This window comes from Bombina bombina, chromosome 5, assembly GCF_027579735.1.
Source record: "Bombina bombina isolate aBomBom1 chromosome 5, aBomBom1.pri, whole genome shotgun sequence".
NCBI classification, from domain to species: Eukaryota; Metazoa; Chordata; class Amphibia; order Anura; family Bombinatoridae; genus Bombina; species Bombina bombina.
The window spans coordinates 561,077,402-561,095,125 of NC_069503.1; the positions used below are offsets into that span (position 1 = coordinate 561,077,402).

Consider the following 17,724-nt stretch of genomic DNA (forward strand, 5'->3'; position numbering starts at 1 on the left):
TTATCTGCATTAACAAGTTTGTCATGACAATTAATACAAACAACAACCGGAGGAATAGCTACCAAAAGTTTACAGCAGATACACTTAGCTTTGGTAGTTCCAGCACTAGACAGCGATTTTCCTGAAGTATCTTCTGACTCAGATGCAACGTGAGACATCTTGCAATATGTAAGAGAAAAAACAACATATAAAGCAAAATTGATGAAATTCCTTAAATGACAGTTTCAGGTATGGGAAAAAATGCCAATAAACAAGCTTCTAGTAACCAGAAGCAAAGAAAAAATGAGACTGAAATAATGTGGAGACAAAAGCGACGCCCATATTTTTTGGCGCCAAATAATACGCCCACATTGTTTGGCGCCTAAATTCTTTTTGGCGCCAAAAATGACGCCACATCCGGAACACCGACATTTTTGGCGAAAAAGAACGTCAAAAAATGACGCAACTTCCGGCGACACGTATGACGCCGGAAACAGAAAAGATTTTTGCGCCAAAAAAGTCCGCGCCAAAAATGACGCAATAAAATGAAACATTTTCAGCCTCCGCGAGCCTAACAGCCCACAGGGAAAAAAAAAAAGTCAAATTTTTAAGGTAAGAAAAAATGATTGATTCAAACGCATTATCCCAAATATGAAACTGACTGTCTGAAAATAAGGAATGTTGAACATTCTGAGTCAAGGCAAATAAATGTTTGAATACATATATTTAGAACTTTATTAAAAAAGTGCCCAACCATAGCTTAGAGTGTCACAGAAAATAAGACTTACTTACCCCAGGACACTCATCTACATGTTTGTAGAAAGCCAAACCAGTACTGAAACGAGAATCAGCAGAGGTAATGGTATATATAAGAGTATATCGTCGATCTGAAAAGGGAGGTAAGAGATGAATCTCTACGACCGATAACAGAGAACCTATGAAATAGACCCCGTAGAAGGAGATCACTGCATTCAAATAGGCAATACTCTCCTCACATCCCTCTGACATTCACTGCACGCTGAGAGGAAAACCGGGCTCCAACTTGCTGCGGAGCGCATATCAACGTAGAATCTAGCACAAACTTACTTCACCACCTCCATAGGAGGCAAAGTTTGTAAAACTGAATTGTGGGTGTGGTGAGGGGTGTATTTATAGGCATTTTGAGGTTTGGGAAACTTTGCCCCTCCTGGTAGGAATGTATATCCCATACGTCACTAGCTCATGGACTCTTGCTAATTACATGAAAGAAATATCACACATTATAAATAAACACTGGCACATACTTAGAGATTGTAATCCCCAGGTTGAGGATTTTAAAAATATACCTATGGTAGCTTATAAAAAAACTAAGAATTTGAGAGACTTATTGGTAAGGGCAGATATAGGTAGCAAAAAGAAAAAATCACAAACAACAATAGGATCAGATAATAGAGGTTGTTATCCTTGCTTACATTGTAGCCACTGCAGTTCGATAATAAAAGGGAAGGAATTTTGTCATCCCATTAAGGGAACTAAATACCCAATAAAGAAATATCTGACATGCAGAAGCACATACGCTATATATCTCATCAAATGTCTGTGTGCCAGAATTTATATAGGAGAAACAAGTAGGGAAGTAAGAACTAGAATTACTGAACACAAATCTAACATCAGGAACAAAAACATAGAAGCTCCTGTTTCCTGTCACTTCCTATCCATGGGTCATAACATCAGTCAACTTAGATTTCAAGTCATTGAACAAGTTGACAGACCCAGGAGGGGAGGTGACAGGGACCAATTGCTTAAAAGAAGGGAGATGTATTGGATAAATAAATTAAACACAATGATACCTGAAGGTCTTAAAGATTTTGAATGGTCATTATTTTTCTAAAATTGTAGCATATATCTGTAGTAGCATATTTGATTCTGATATTATTATGTGTATAGGTTTTAATTGTATATATAGTAGGTTGGTTTTAATATTACATGTGATAAATACATATAAGAACTTAGAGAAATGTATCCTAAACATAAGGATAAAAATCTAAAAATTCATTTATCACATGTAATTTTAAATTTTAACCACAAGATGGCACTATTGTGTAATCTGATAGAAGATTGGACATGTATAAAAGACACACTATTCAATAGACATGATTAAGAACCTGGTATAGGTTTGAAACGTTGTTGGTTGATATGATGGACCCTGTAAGAAATTAATAAAGGTCTTTTTAAATTTAACTGGAGGCTGGAAAACTACTTCTTTTGAATACATATTGGGGTCTGGCTAACTCTTTCCTGTGCCCCAGAAGGAAAAAAAGTGCTGTCTTTCACTATTGCATATACAATCATAGTACAAGAGTCAGAGGAGTACCGACAATGTAACACAATAACTACTTCCCCTTGGATACTTCCCACCCTTGTCAAGTCTGATCGAGATGACCGGGAGGTTGAGATTCCTACCTTGGCAACATGTGAACGGCACATTGGTGAGATTACCCCAGCGTCTGTAGGACAAGGAGCTACGGACCCTCTTTCACCTCCCAACCCTTCCGCAGACTTCTCTCTCCTTTTCCTGGCTCATAGAAAAGAGGCTAGCCGGCAGGATACTCTTTACCTCTTATGACTATTAGCCCCCACACGTATGAGACTGATGGAACTGTGCTTTTTCCTTATCAAGGTTCTCTATCCATCACACAAGGACCTGTGCTACACATACCGATTTGACTGCATGCTCCGGAAGGGTATTGGTTGATCAAGGTGACACGGTCAGTCAGTTTATACGGGGTACCGAGTTACTCATTTATTTAGGACTGGCCATACATATTGGTTTTACGGACTGCTCCTCTCTCCTTGTTATTAATCCTAAAACTAGAGCTTATACACATTTATGGGCTCATGGACATCCCTGCTGGGTTTTGGATAACCCCTAGTCAATGTTTACTCAAAGCAGCGTCATTGCATAGGGAGACATGTACCCTGTTATTTGTTTAACACAGTTAGCACCTTTACTAACCTTGTTTATTCTATTCACCTAACTATACTCTGACGTTACGCTATATCAGGATGGCATTGTTCATTATTTTTTACGAGGTATTCAGTTACTCACTTGCCTAAGAAAATTATTAACCCTGCACATAGGTCTCTCTAAAAGCCCCTTTTCTCCTTGTTGGCATCACTAACTTCGGTCTTTATATACCACTTTTGCCCCATGTAAGATCTGGTGGACTGGAATCTATGAGTGTTCCGTACTTATTATTTCTTTGATGTTGCACACTAGACTCATGTGGACAGATACCTCTAGCTACGTTACCAGTAATTAAGATGGTAGGGGATTCTATGTTTGGTTGTTTAGCTCCCTGGGTCAGCAGGTTCTTTTCTGCCAACAAGGTTTTAATTTGATCCTATTGTATATTGTATATACCATCAACACCATACTACACATGTATCATGTGCTTATTCTTCCAGTTACCCCTAACCACCTAATAAGTCTCACACACTTTAGGAGCCACTTGTATACCTTTCTCTTGGGTACAGTTTTCTGACAATAGTGACTCATTAGAGGGGTCTGATCTTAAATATGGTATCTGATGAAAGGGTTTACAGCATATTTCAGCTCCTCCCTGTACCTGGCACTGATTGGAAATGTATTTATCACTACCTCACAGATTAGGTATAGGTTCACCACTTGCCTCAGCAGGGGGACAAGCTGAAAGCATAGGTTATAGATCTGCAGCGTCTTTCCCCCCGAAGCCCATGTGGAACATAGTTCCAGCAACTGCTGCCCTCAGAGTAAAATTAAACATCTGTTCTGTTTAGAATTTGCAATGATCCTATCTTTCAGAACTCTAACTGGACACAGACACTTGTGGAAGCTGTTATACATTCAAGCTTATCCCTATAGAAGTTAAGTTATGTGTTGTTAATCTGAGTGGCCCAGGTATGCCGGTCCTGACCCCAGGTGACGTTTTGTTGATGGAGGTACTGTGACTGCTAGCTCCCATAAGCACTGTTTCTAATTTAGCTCTAATGTCAGCTCTGTTATTTTAGCTCTGTATGTTATATGCCTTAAATGTTCAGTAGAATAGTTACATTATATATTGTAGTCCTATGATAGCAGATTACACTTTTTCACATTTTTTTGTGTAGCCTATTGCACTGTACTATTTCGCTAATGTACTATAGGTCCCTGCTATATAGTTATAGATATGTGTATACTATAATGTATTCAAAACCTTCTTAACATTAGCCTATATAAAACACTATTAGAATTTTGTGTTACTGGGTATGATAAAAACTATATTTCGTGATATAGAGAGATAAGGGTGACCTCTGTATTTTATCAACCCATTCTTAACAGTGTAAGATTGAACATCACTCTGTCTTGCTATCACTTTTATGGTTTTATAGGCGGTTGCATGCATACTTATATTTATTTGGATCTTCATATTTTATTACATCAATGGTTCAAGTTCACCTAGAAGTTGCAAACTCAGCTTATATAAGAGTTCCATGAGGCTTATCTGCTCTAAGTGACTACGCTGTTGCATGGCTATTATTGCAGGGCCCATCTTAGATAAGTCTAGCTTATCTTAGACTAGTCCTTCATGTCCAGAATAGTTCTAGACTACATAACTACCTACTATAGAATCTCCTATACACACAACTATTATCATAGATAAGCATTGGGGAATTCCACTCTGTCTCATGAGCCTAATTATCACTCTTATGTTATACTTTGCTAATTTAGCTTTAGTCTAGTCTTACTAATTTCAGGAACATGCTTCTTATTGTGGGACGGTTCTCTGCATCTTAGTTGAAAGTTGTAGTTTAAATTTGTGCAAGTACATTGAGATACATAGCTATGTCTCCCTAGTTACACTCATTCCCCTGAGACACATTGATATTTGATTAGTCCCTGTATATAGAGGTCCCAAATCTTACTCACTTCAACTCCAATTGATGGCATCCTTTATTGTTTTTTTTATTACCTTAATATAGCCTTAAATAATATCTTGGGGTCACACATATTATATAGCACGAAAGGTATTTACTCACACAGTATTACCTGTACTTGTATATCTTTACTCGTTAGCATTAAAACTAGGGACTTTCTTCCTCTTATTTATAAAGAATATGCTGGTTACTCTAAAGCCCTTCAATGTTTACATATGATCTATTCATGTTTACATATGATCTATACTAAGCTTATATGTATAAAAGAGTGTATTCACATCAGGGTTCTGTTTAGTGAGTCCTAATAGTTCACAGTTGTTGTTTTTTTTATATACTACTCTTCTTTTAACTCCATGCATTCAGCCTGGAGGACTCATCCATCTTTGTAATTCCAATAGTACTCTGTTGTCCCCAGTATTGTTCTGTTTGCTTCATTACTGTTCATATTATAGTCTGAAGACCCGGCATAATGCGCTACCTCCCCCAGTATACACGTTATCACCATCTAATGGAATTTTTGGGAATCTAAGAGTCTTGAACAGGACAGACAGTATTACACATTGTTCTACTGTTCCCCTCCCTATTAATTAAATAAATAATAAGCTGTTCCTTTGAAGCCTACCCCTATGACTATATACCATGACCTCTACTTACTCCCTACACCTTACTTTTTTGATATCTTATAAGGCTCCACCCCTCCATCCCCTCTTCCACTCCAATTAGTTAAACATCTTCCATCCAGTTATGTACCTAATTTCCAATAGGAGCTCTCAGATCAGTGCAGTTTATATCTTATGAAGTGAAATACTGTCTTTATAGTAACTGTTGATTTATAACCTTTAGATCGATATAAGCTATTTCCAGAGACCCGAAGGCGCTATCTAGTTTAATATTCTAGCTGGCTCCGCCCCCCTCCCCCTTACCATATTTAGAGCGGCTCTTGCCCGCTGCATTCCCTTCCCCCAACGAATCATAAAGCCACCCCCCTTGCCTTTACTTTACTTAAACTAATATCTAACATATTTTATATGACAAGGTGGGGACCATCTTCCTTATTCTTATAAAAGACAAAACTGAAGTCTCATTATAGAAAGTCCAAATCCCTTTCTAAGGTTCTGGATAAACTGGTTCATAATGTTCCTTTTACACATTTCCCTGGCCTAAGCTGGCCTTACTTCTCCTTCATTTCTCTAGCCACATATTGCCGCACTAGTTTGATAATAGCTACCTATGAGTACCACTTTTTAATTTCACAATTGTATTGTAGGTAGGCTCAACCTGTATTAGTGGACTTGGCAATGTCTCTGTAATTGCACTGTATACCTCTTTATCTGTTATTGTATTGGGACGTATTTTATGTTATATCTGTTTATGACTTCAATAAAAAATCATTTTAATAAAAAAAAAGAGGAAAGTATTTAACAATTCTGTGTATACATTAATATGTGCACAATATAAATATAACATAACATGTAAAACAACCTGGAACATACATGTGTAATATAATGAGCAGTGATAGTACAAGAATTATGAAAAAGCCCCCAAGAGTTGGGAGAACATAAATATATCTCTACCACAATTGTTAGTGCCCTTGGTAATATTAGAAAAAAAGTTGCTTTTCTATGTAGTTCATCATGAAGCCAGTGTTCTGTCGAACAAAGCTACTTTGTCGAGATTTGCTACCTCGACGTGTGCATGCAGACATATATATACGTTGCACGGTAATCCTACCCATCTTCACTATTCCGTCTGCGGGGGTTCATGGGGTGGATACCAGAGGATCTATGATCGGTGCAGTGCCCCACCGATCCTTTGCCATCCACCCCAAGTGAACCTTGAAAAATATGTTTTTTTTCGCGGAGGCAAAAAAAGATAGTGATGATGGAGGAATTACGGTGCAGTGTGATTATGTGTCTGATTAAGAATGCACACACTTGCCGTGTTATTGTGTGAGTTAGGAACTCCCCACCGGCAGCTACAGCCAATCAGCACTTGGCAACACATTCTGATGTGTGGGATCTGCAAAAATGCGGTCCTATTGTTGTTTTTCTATCATTGAGATTTGCTACCTGCATGTGTGCATGCTGGTCATTATATAATCACATTATACACAGTTCTTTTAAACATATGTGGAGTAAGATTACGTAAATGTGAGCATGCACACATCAAGGTAGCAACTTTCCACAAGGTAGTTATTTTTGACAGAACACTCCCACAAAAAAAAAAAAGAAATTGGGGAGACTTCAAAGATGGCTGTATGTGATGAGAAGAGGCAGAACGGCAGGAATAGAGTTGCAGGAAAAAAACCTGTCTCACTACCAGCCCACCACATTATTCCTCATCACATGAAGGGAAAAATGAATGTGCTACAGGGAGGTGTGGCAGCAGTCCCTGTAGTGCGCCTGCAGTGCTGCAGCTATCAACAAAGAAAAATTAAACAAAAAAAAAACCCCCATTAATGCTCCCAACTGTTGCACTACAGAAAAAAAGAGTATGCTATAGGGAGAATAAGTATATTATATTATTATAAGTAACAAAAAAAATAAAGTATAACAAAAATAATAAAAAATATTATTAAAGCAGATTTGTTATGTCTTAATCTGCCTGTATGGGGGTTGATTAGGTGATTATTGATTGTTGCCATATGTTAGGCCTTAATTGCCTAACCACCCCTCATATGGGGGTTGATAAGGTTAGGTTATGGCAAATTAGGGGTTAATAGTGCATTTCATCTTTAATTTTTTAAATATTATGCATTGTAATGTATGATGCATATTTTAACTATTGTATATAAATTAATATGTATTTATTTGTTCTTGTTTTTTTTATCTTTAATATACTGTAAATATATATTTTTTTAAATTACATTCATGTTACAAAAGGCATAAGTGTTACAATTGTTTTATTGCATAACATGCAAGCAGTTATGTGATACTATAATAATTATAAATTATTAAATATCTATTTAAAAATATATATTTTTATTTACAATAATAAATGCATCAAGCAAGAATATCTACATTTTAATTTATATATCCAATACTTAAATTAATATGAATTATATATGACCATGCATTTTATTTCAAAGATTGTAGATATAATGTAGTCAGGCCTCGCATAGCAATATTTAAACAGTTATGCATGTATATTGCATAATCGTTTAAGTACTGCACAAGTTAAAATGTAAATGTGTTGTGTTTACTAGTGATATACTGTACATGTTATTATATATTTATGCTATAGTAGTCAGGATAATTAAATTACATTTTTACATAACACACATGTAGTTATGTATATCTATAATATTAATTATTCAGTCTTTAATTAGAAATAATAAAGCACAACAAGCAACATTAATCACATTTTAATTCATATGAAAATATTTAAACATTATGCATTGTACATAACAATGCATAATTTAAATAGTTTATATTTATGTGTAGGGCCTTAGATTATACAGTTAGTTTTAGGTTATGGCAGATTAAGGGTCAATGTTTAAATAATATGCTTTTTCATGTACAATGCATATTGTTTAAATTAAGGGATTTAATGTTTGCTTAATATTAGTTTAAACAAACATATTTTCAAATATATATTTATGTTTGAAATATTAGCAAGCAACCATTAAATCCCTTTTAAAATATTTACAATACTTGAAATAATCTATATTGTACATGACACTGCATATTTTGTCATGGAGATGCACTAAAATGCCGGAGGACCAGCAAAACCCCCTTGGCCTATCCGGCTCCTTGAACTTAGTGCCGGACCGGAATTGAGCCCCGGACTGCCGGAGAACAGGCAAAATCTCTTTGATGATAATTTTAGCGACATAGCTATATAATAATAATATTAATGAGGATTATTACTTTTAGTATAGTTTATTAAAGTTAGTTATTTTTTTAAATTAGGCAGTTAGATGGGTGTTCTAGGGCAGGGTTGTTTATACATGACATAAGTGTAGGTGTAGGCGGTCTGGGGGAGTTAGCTGAGTGGTGCAGGGGGAGTGTAGGTTACCCGTGATATAGGTTTAGGCTCTTGGTGAGAGGCAGAGCAGGGGAAGTGTAGGTTAGCCGTGACGTAGATACGGGTGTTCAGGGGGAGTTAGCGAAGCCTGCTAGTGGGAGTAGCTTGCACTTTGCTTTGGACACATCGACACAAGATCGATATGTTCAAAGCAGCAAAGTGTAGGTTGTGAGGAGGGTAGCGGTCATGTTTGTCTCGCCAGCTATCAGCTCCCGAGACAACATCGCCTGAGCTAGTTAGTGTAGGTGTAAATAAATGTAGGTCCCCACGGCGATATTTGAAGTGTTCCTACAGAGAAACCTATTTTAGTTTCAGTGATCGCACTTTCTGCGCCGTGTAGGCACACTTTAAATAGCCCCTCCGCAGTAAAATGCAGACGAGCGGCGATGTTGTTGATGTGGGCGGTGACATCACGCTTCCATTGACTACTATGGGAGCGACATAGCTGCTTGCGGGCATCATTTGGACACGCCTTTTTTTTTACATCCTAACGAACAAGGCAATCGAAGCAGTTTCCCCGACGGTCCGTCAACGTTTTGAACATCGGTGCCTTAGAAAGAACAGTATGGGCTCTGGCAAACAAAATGTTTTCTCTGACACCACAAGATGCTTTTCTGACTAAAACAGATAATATTGATAGAATCTGATACAGGTAATTAATGCAAAACAGCTGGGATAATGGGAGACCATTCAGAGATAGAAGGTAAGGTATCAAGACCCAAAAGTATCTGACATAAGCAGTGCAATTTGACAGATCAAAAGACATTGGTACAAAAGCCTCAGCACATTCAAATTCAGAATTTAAATTCTCCAGCTAAGAAGTTAACAAGTTCTGCATAAGGTAAAACAAAATCCCAAAATATGTGGCCAATAAAAGTATAACACAAATCTTGTCATGCGGTTTGGCTGTACAATACACAATTCTTCAGTACAGTAGACATTCTGGGTTGAGGGCTGCAAAATAGAAAATAGATGAAAAGGAGGCAAGTGAAACATGAACTTGGCACAGCTACTCTTCTCCATCTTAATTTTTCATTGAAAGCATGCATTTGGCAATACATATGTGAGATCAGCAGACACAATGGAAAGATGGCTTACTAGTACAATATAAGTACAGGACTACGACACCTTTCATACCTGGTTCTGATGAACATTACAGCTTAAATCATGCAAAAGCTCACATAAACTTTGTCCTAAGAAATGATTTCTTACACACTGCTATCACTTCTGAGAAACTAGCAGCACCCATAAGCAAACACTCGATGATGAAGACCGGAGACAGTATACCAGCCTCAGGGATGATGTCTACTGTGTTGACAACAATGTGCCAGCAACAAGGAGAGAGGAGCACCAAAAGTGGCTAAATAAAGTAAAAAGCCTCCATCTACAACCATTAGAGAGAGGGACCTAGATTTATCAATCCCAGGAAGGAGAGAACAAGGGATTATGGGTATGGAAAGGTTACTTTAATATACGGAAATACACATTTCTGTAGTCGCCAGTGACTTATGGCAGTTTTGAAACTGTGGCGCCTAAGAAAATTTAAAAAAAGTTTAATTGCCTGTAAAAGTCTAACCCGCCTCCCAAAAATAAATAAACGTCAAAACCCCTATATCCGCAATCCCCCCACATCGCAACTGATAATTAATGTATTAACCCCTAAACCACCAACCCCCCACAACGCAATATGTCTAATTAAACTATTATCCCCTAATCCGCCATTTACCCACATCGCAAAGTAACTAACTAGCCTATTAACCCCTAAACCACCAACCCCCCACATTGCAATAAACCAAATTAATCTATTACAGAAATCCTATTGGATGATTTGAATTAGCCAATAGGATTTCAGTAGCTCTCATCCTATTGGCTGTTTTGAAATTTCAGCCAATAGGAATGCAAGGTACCCCATATTTAAACGGGTACCTTGCATTCAATCCTCAGTGTGAAGCGGATCTCCACGCTGGATGGCTCCTCGGTCACCTCCGCTCCGGATTGGTCCTGAAAAAAGATAGAAGAGGTCGCCGCTCTGGAGGAGAATATAGCCGCCTCCAAGAAGACTTCACCGCTTGGAAAAAGACCTTCTTGGCGGGACTTCAGGAACGGTGAGTACCTATTTGTGGGTAAGACTTAGGCTTTTTTTATTTTTTTTTTATTTTAAATAGGGAAATAAGACACTCCCCCCCCCCTCCCCCTGCATATGAAAAGACCCTTTACACAAACAGTAGCAAGCTGGAGAAGGTAGCTGACAGTATTCAAATAAAACTTTGGGGCTTGGTTAGGAGTCTGAAAATCAGAGCAATGTTATTTAAAAATAAGCAAAATTATACATTTTTCTTTTTAAAAAACCAACTTTATGGGCTTTATAAATAGATCATCTACAAAACATTTATGCAAAGAAAATATGAGTGTATAATGGCCCTTTAATGGGCTTGTAAAATAGCTGAATGCCCTTTTAAGGGCAGTAAAAGAGCTGAATGCCATTTTAAGGGCAATGCCCATACAAATGCCCCTTTAGAGGCAATGGGTAGTTTAGTATTTTTTAGTGTTAGTTTTTTTTTTTTTTTGTGGGGTTTGGTGTGTGGGGGTTTTACTGTTAGGGAGAGACTTAGTATATTTTAAATGTAAAAGAGCTGTTTAACTTAGGACAATGCCCTACAAAAGGCCTTTTTAAGGGCTATTGGTAGTTTAGTTTAGATTAGGGGGTGTTTTTATTTGGGGGGGGGCTTTTTTATTTTCATAGGGATGAGGTTTAATTTTTTATTAGTTGGTTTATTATTTTCTGTAATATTAGAATTTTTTATTTTTTGTAATTCTAGATTAATTTAATTGAATCTTAGTTTTTTGGTTTTTTTTAAGTAATGTTATGTATTTTATTTTAATTATAACTTAGTATTCTTTTATTTTATGTAATCAGGGTTAATTTAGGGGGTGCTAGGTTAGGGGGCTCAGTAATTAAATTAGTTATTTGCGTTGTGGGGGGTTGGCGGCTTAGGAGTCAATAGATTAATTTGGTTTATTGCGATGTGGGGGGTTGGCAGTTTAGGAGTTAATATGTTATTTAGGTTAAATGTGTTGTGGGGGATTGGCTGTTTAGGGGTTAATAGGTTAATTAGTTACTTTGCGATATGGGTGAGTGGTGGATTAGGGGTTAATACTTTTATTAGGTAGATTGCCATGTGGGGGGTTGGCGGCTTAGGAGTTAATAGTTTTATTAGTTATTGCAGTGAGGGATGGCAGTTGACAGGTAGCTAGATACTGTGCATGCGTTAGGTGTTTGTTAACACTTTTAGGCAGTTATGGTGCTCACATTTTCAGCACAGGGTTTGCTGCTCCTGCCTATGTGTGGCTAGGTGAAAATGGAGCAAGATTTCTCAATTTTCGCTGTGTAAGTCCTTGCGCTGAATATGTGAGACCGATTTGCGACACGGTTCTATGTTAGTTTATGGGAGTAAAATTAGCGGGCGACGGGTGAAATACACACACCGCATTTATATGTGGCGCAATATATGTGATAGCAATACCGGACTAAAAACCATTAGCGGGCAACCCTGCATATGTAATCGCACCCATGGTGTTTTCTAACAGGCCAAGTAATTTTGCTTTAATGTACATATTTGTTTAAAACAAATTACTATAAAAAAATCTAATTTTTATAAATACTAAGCAATGAAAGTATTCAACATGTGAAACAAAATAATAAAACCACTTACTTTCTTGCTTCGGATCTTGCTTCAGCATCAGGGTCATGTATGCCCTTCTTGATAGTATCTATCAACACTGTTACATGTCTGCAAAAATACATGTGAAATGTCACTCTGCTCTTTAAACTTAATATCTTCAAAAAAATAGTTGAAACAACAATTCTAGTTAGTTTAACAAATGAAACAGGTGACTGACAATTTGACACACTTGAATTAAATTGCTGAAATTGTTTACTGCAACCCCATTTAATTTATAATCATACTAAATGAAAGATATTCATCAAGGAATATGTGGACCATTTTGCAACAAGAAGATTTTTTTTACTCAGTGTTAAAGGGACATTATAGTGCAAAAACTTGCATGCTTTAGTTTGAGATTGTGCAACTGTTACTGTTCATTTGCTTAATGGCTGTGTCCTGTTTAGAACCAGCAATTTGTAACTGCCTCTGACACAAACCATCCACTGCAATAAAACCCTAAATGTAATCAACCTAATATTTCAACATCAATTGAAAACTAACTGTTGACCCAACCCAACTTACATAATGTAAAACTGTACAAGCACAATCACCCTAACACGTTTTATTTAATTAAACCTTCAAAGGGCCTCAAAAATCAACACTCCATAATCTTGCCATTATGAACACCTATATTAACCCTTCATTCAAACTACTTCTGATTCGTTTCCTTTTACTATTGGGAACCCTCTATGTGAGACCCTCCCCAAATGCCTAACTTCCAAAAACAAGTATAAAAACAAGTGATCTGTATCTGATGTATGGTTAAATAATATTTATTCTTCAGCCTCCTCCAGCTAGTGGAAAAAGATCTTCTTGTTCCTTACTGTCCTCTGCTATATTTATATGGTTCCCACTATTTAAAACAATAAATAAATATTTACTCAAGGCTAATTAAAAAGGAACAGAGGGAAGAACCTTAGACTGCCAAGCTACAGTAAATTGTTTATATATTGATATAGTAATGAGTTCTTGCATTGCCATAGGTTCCCCAGCAGCCAGTGGATTTACCCAAATTAATAATTTTCTATGATTTTTTTCAACTATAGACTAAGTAGTTTCCTGTAATGGATGAATCTAAGAATTCTATTGACATTTCAGAGAATTTTCCACCATGGAGCTTAGAGTGCAAAGAGCTACCAAAGGGACAAATTGAGCTTGGGCTTGCTAACCTAAATGCTAACCTCTGAGACAAGAATCCAGTGGGGGGGGGGGGAGAAAAAGGAAAGCACAAGAATAAAGGAGGGCTTCTAGGTGAACACTTTGTTTGAAGTTTCTGCATTGAACCAGTGGCGGCTTAAATCTGCATCATGGTTTAAAGTAAAAAAAATGGTTTGGGCTGTAAATAAATTTTAATAAGTAAACAATAATCAAAGCTAATTTACACAAAATGAATAATAAAGCAAAGTAAAGAAAAAGGCAAACTACATCATAACATACAAGAGCTTTAAATTCCTCCCACTTACCCCGAAATCTCAGTCATAGCTAAAACTAAGTATATGGAGGAAACAGAAAAGCCGGAAAGACTCTCACCTAGATTACGAGTTTTGTCGGTAAGGCTGTGCGTTGCTAACACTCAGTTTATGCTCACCACTCACCTACAAAGAGCGGCTCCATCTTGAAGACATCCGACGTGGAGCATCCATCCAGACCGACGACTACCCGACGAATGACGGTTCCATGACGTCATCCAAGATGGCATCCCTTGAATTCCGATTGGCTGATAGGATTCTATCAGCCAATCGGAATTCAAGGGACGCCATATTGGATGACGTCATTTAAAGGAACCGTCATTCATCGGTAGTCGTCGGTCTGGATGGATGCTCCGCGTCGGATGTCTTCAAGATGGAGCCGCTCCTCGTCGGATGGATGAAGATAGAAGATGCCGCCTGGATGAAGACTTCTGCCCGGATCGGATGAAGACTTCTGCCCGGATCGGATGAAGACTTCTGTCCCTCTGGAGGACCACTTCTGCCCGGTTGGGTGAAGACGTCTCAAGGTAGGGTGATCTTCAAGGGGGTAGTGTTAGGTTTTATTAAGGGGGGGTTGGGTGGGTTTTAGAGTAGGGTTGGGTGTGTGAGTGGTGGGTTTTAATGTTGGGGAGTATTGTATTTGTTTTACAGGTAAAAGCGCTGATTACTTTGGGGCAATGCCCCGCAAAAGGCCCTTTTAAGGGCTATTTGTAATTTAGTATAGGGTAGGGATTTTTTTTATTTTGGGGGGCTTTTTTTATATTAGGGGGATAAGATTAGGTGTAATTAGTTTAAAATTCTTGTAATTATTTTATTATTTTTGTAATTTAGTGTTTGTTTGTTTTTGTAATTTAGTTTATTTAATTTAATTGTAGTAAGTTTAGGTAATTAATTTAATTATAGTGTAGTGTTAGGTGTAATTGTAACTTAGGTTAGGGTTTATTTTACAGGTAAATTTGTACTTATTTTATCTAGGTAGTTATTAAATAGTTAATAACTATTTAATAACTATTCTACCTAGTTAAAATAAATACAAAGTTGCCTGTAAAATAAAAATAAACCCTAAGCTAGATACAATGTAACTATTAGTTATATTGCAGCTATCTTAGGGTTTATTTTATCGGTAAGTATTTAGTTTTAAATAGGAATAATTTATTTAATTGTAGTAATTTTATTTCATTTTATTTAAATTATATTTAAGTTAGGGGGGGTTAGGGTTAGACTTAGGTTTAGGGGTTAATACATTTAAAATAGTTGCAGCGATGTTGGGGCGGAAGATTAGGGGTTAATAAATGTAGGTATGTGTCGGCGATGTTAGGGACGGCAGATTAGGGGTTAAAAACTTTATTTAAGTGGGGGGGGGCTCGGTTTAGGGGTTAATAGGTAGTTTATGGGTGTTAGTGTATTTGTTAGCACTTTAGTTAAGAGTTTTATGGGCTAACGCTGTAGCATAAAACTCTTAACTACTGACTTTTAAATGCGGTAGGAGTCTTGACAGGAGAGGGTGTACCGCTCACTTTCTCCAAGACTCGTAATACTGGCATTAGGAAAATCCCATTAAAAAGATAGGATACACAATTGACGTAAGCGGATTTGCGGTATGCTCGAGTCGCGGAAAAAAAGTGAGCGGTACACCTGTACCTGCCAGACTCGTAATACCAGTGGGCATTAAAAAGCAGCGTTGGGACCTCTCAACTCTTTGAGCTTTTTAAGGCTAACGCAAGACTCGTAATCTAGGCGAAAGTGGGGTAAATGAAGAACAAAACAAGTTCTAAAGCCAACTGAACAAAAAAAAGTGTGAGGCTTGTGAACTCTCACCATCATGAAAGAAATTAATATATCAGTTAAGCATACATTTTGTTTTCTTTGATCATATGGTGAGATTCCATGAGACATCACATCTATTTAAATTTATACCCAAGCAGTGATGTCTACGCGATCAATGTGAAATGAGGGGGGCAAACAGTAGGTACTATGGCCCGCCGAACGTTCCTGCCATAAGCAGCCCCAGTAAAGGCATATACATCAACATACTAAAACTTTGAAAAAGTATACAAAGAGGACTAAAATGGTGCCTTACAAATCTGTTCTATAGAAGACTAATTGTGGGCTAGAGTACGAGTGTTGCATAACTGTTAAACGCAAGTGATAAGGGGCTTATTGAGGTCTTTGCACTTTGGAAGTAGTGCTCGTTTAACAAGTTGAAAATAAACGCATTTGCTTGAGCACAATTGAATTTAACATGTGTGAAGATAGTGTGACTTTAGAGTTCTGGTTAACTGTTAACCTCAAATAAAAAGTTTCACAAAACACATAAAAAATACATATACCAGTACAGTTACACCCATAATAACACTGACAAATAAAAAAATGTTTTGCATACAAAACAGTTATAAGGGCTCAAAGATGAGATCTTAGGTGTTAGAGAGAAAAAAAGGACTGCAAAGGACTTCAACATAGAGATACATACATACACACACATCTAAATATGTATACATATATGTTTGTATGTGTGTACAGATGTATTTATATCTGTATATATTTATTTACAGACATATATACACATATAAAAACATAAATACATATATATACATATAAAGATTTATACATAAATGCATAGGAAAAAAATAATTTTGCAGTATTCCTATTTAGTAAAGTGTTTTACTAGGTATTTACTGTAAATATTTCACATTCCAATGTTCTTTACATACGGAAATATGTTGTAAGTTTTTCTGTCGCCAGGTCATATATTCAGAGTTTTGAGATTCTGATGGAAGAAAGGCAAAACCAAATCCTGCAAAGCCACACTTGAGTAATTGGGGAATCTGAGGCTTGTTCCTATTTGAATCTTAAAATTGCCATGGATAGCAACACAAATGGAGGAAATATGTAAATCAGTTTAAATGTCCAGAGGACCACTAGGGCATCTACTAAATACCTCTGAGGGTCCTGAGTCTTGGCACAATATTGGGGTAGATGTTGATTCAGACGAGAGGCCATGAGATCTATCTTTAGCACACTCCAATGTCTCACTATCTGATCAAAACCCTCCTTATTCAGCGTTCCTTAGTAGCGTTCTACCAAACTGAAAATGTGGGACACTTAATTGCCAGTGAACTGCAAGGCCGATGCTTTGACACTGTTGGACTGTAGTTGAAGAAAAGGATTTCTGCATAAGTTAGGTCTAAGTCTGGAGAGCCCTGAGGGTGCCTGGACCAAAACATTGTCTAAGTAAGGAACTACAGAGATTCGATGAACTTGAACCACAGTCAAACAAACCTTGGTTAATACTCAGTGCCGTTGCCAGACCAAATGGAAGCACCACAAAATAATAATGTTTGTCTAGGAAAGCAAATCTCAGAAACTTAACATAATACCTGGTAATTGGAATATGCAAATAAGCACCTTTTAAGGTTATGGTATACATAAACTGACACCCCTCCACTAAAGGAAGTTTGACAGTAGGAACTTTTAGGAATGTTGAAAGTTTTGAGATCCAAGACAGGCCAAAAAGTGCCTTCCTTTGTTGGTACTATAAAGAAATTGGTATAACACTGTAGCAATAACTCTCATTGTTTCCAGGTCTATCA

At 37.1% G+C, this 17,724-nt stretch overlaps 1 protein-coding gene across 1 annotated transcript in view; it reads right to left on the reverse strand.

Annotated features, from left to right (window-relative positions):
* Positions 1-17,724, reverse strand: part of LOC128661553 (CLIP-associating protein 2-like) — an 898,219-nt gene that overhangs the window by 505,439 nt on the left and 375,056 nt on the right. The window contains exon 9 of the mRNA XM_053715796.1: positions 12,654-12,731. Within this exon, the coding sequence (XP_053571771.1) occupies positions 12,654-12,731 (78 nt within the window). The remainder of the gene's footprint in view (positions 1-12,653; positions 12,732-17,724) is intronic.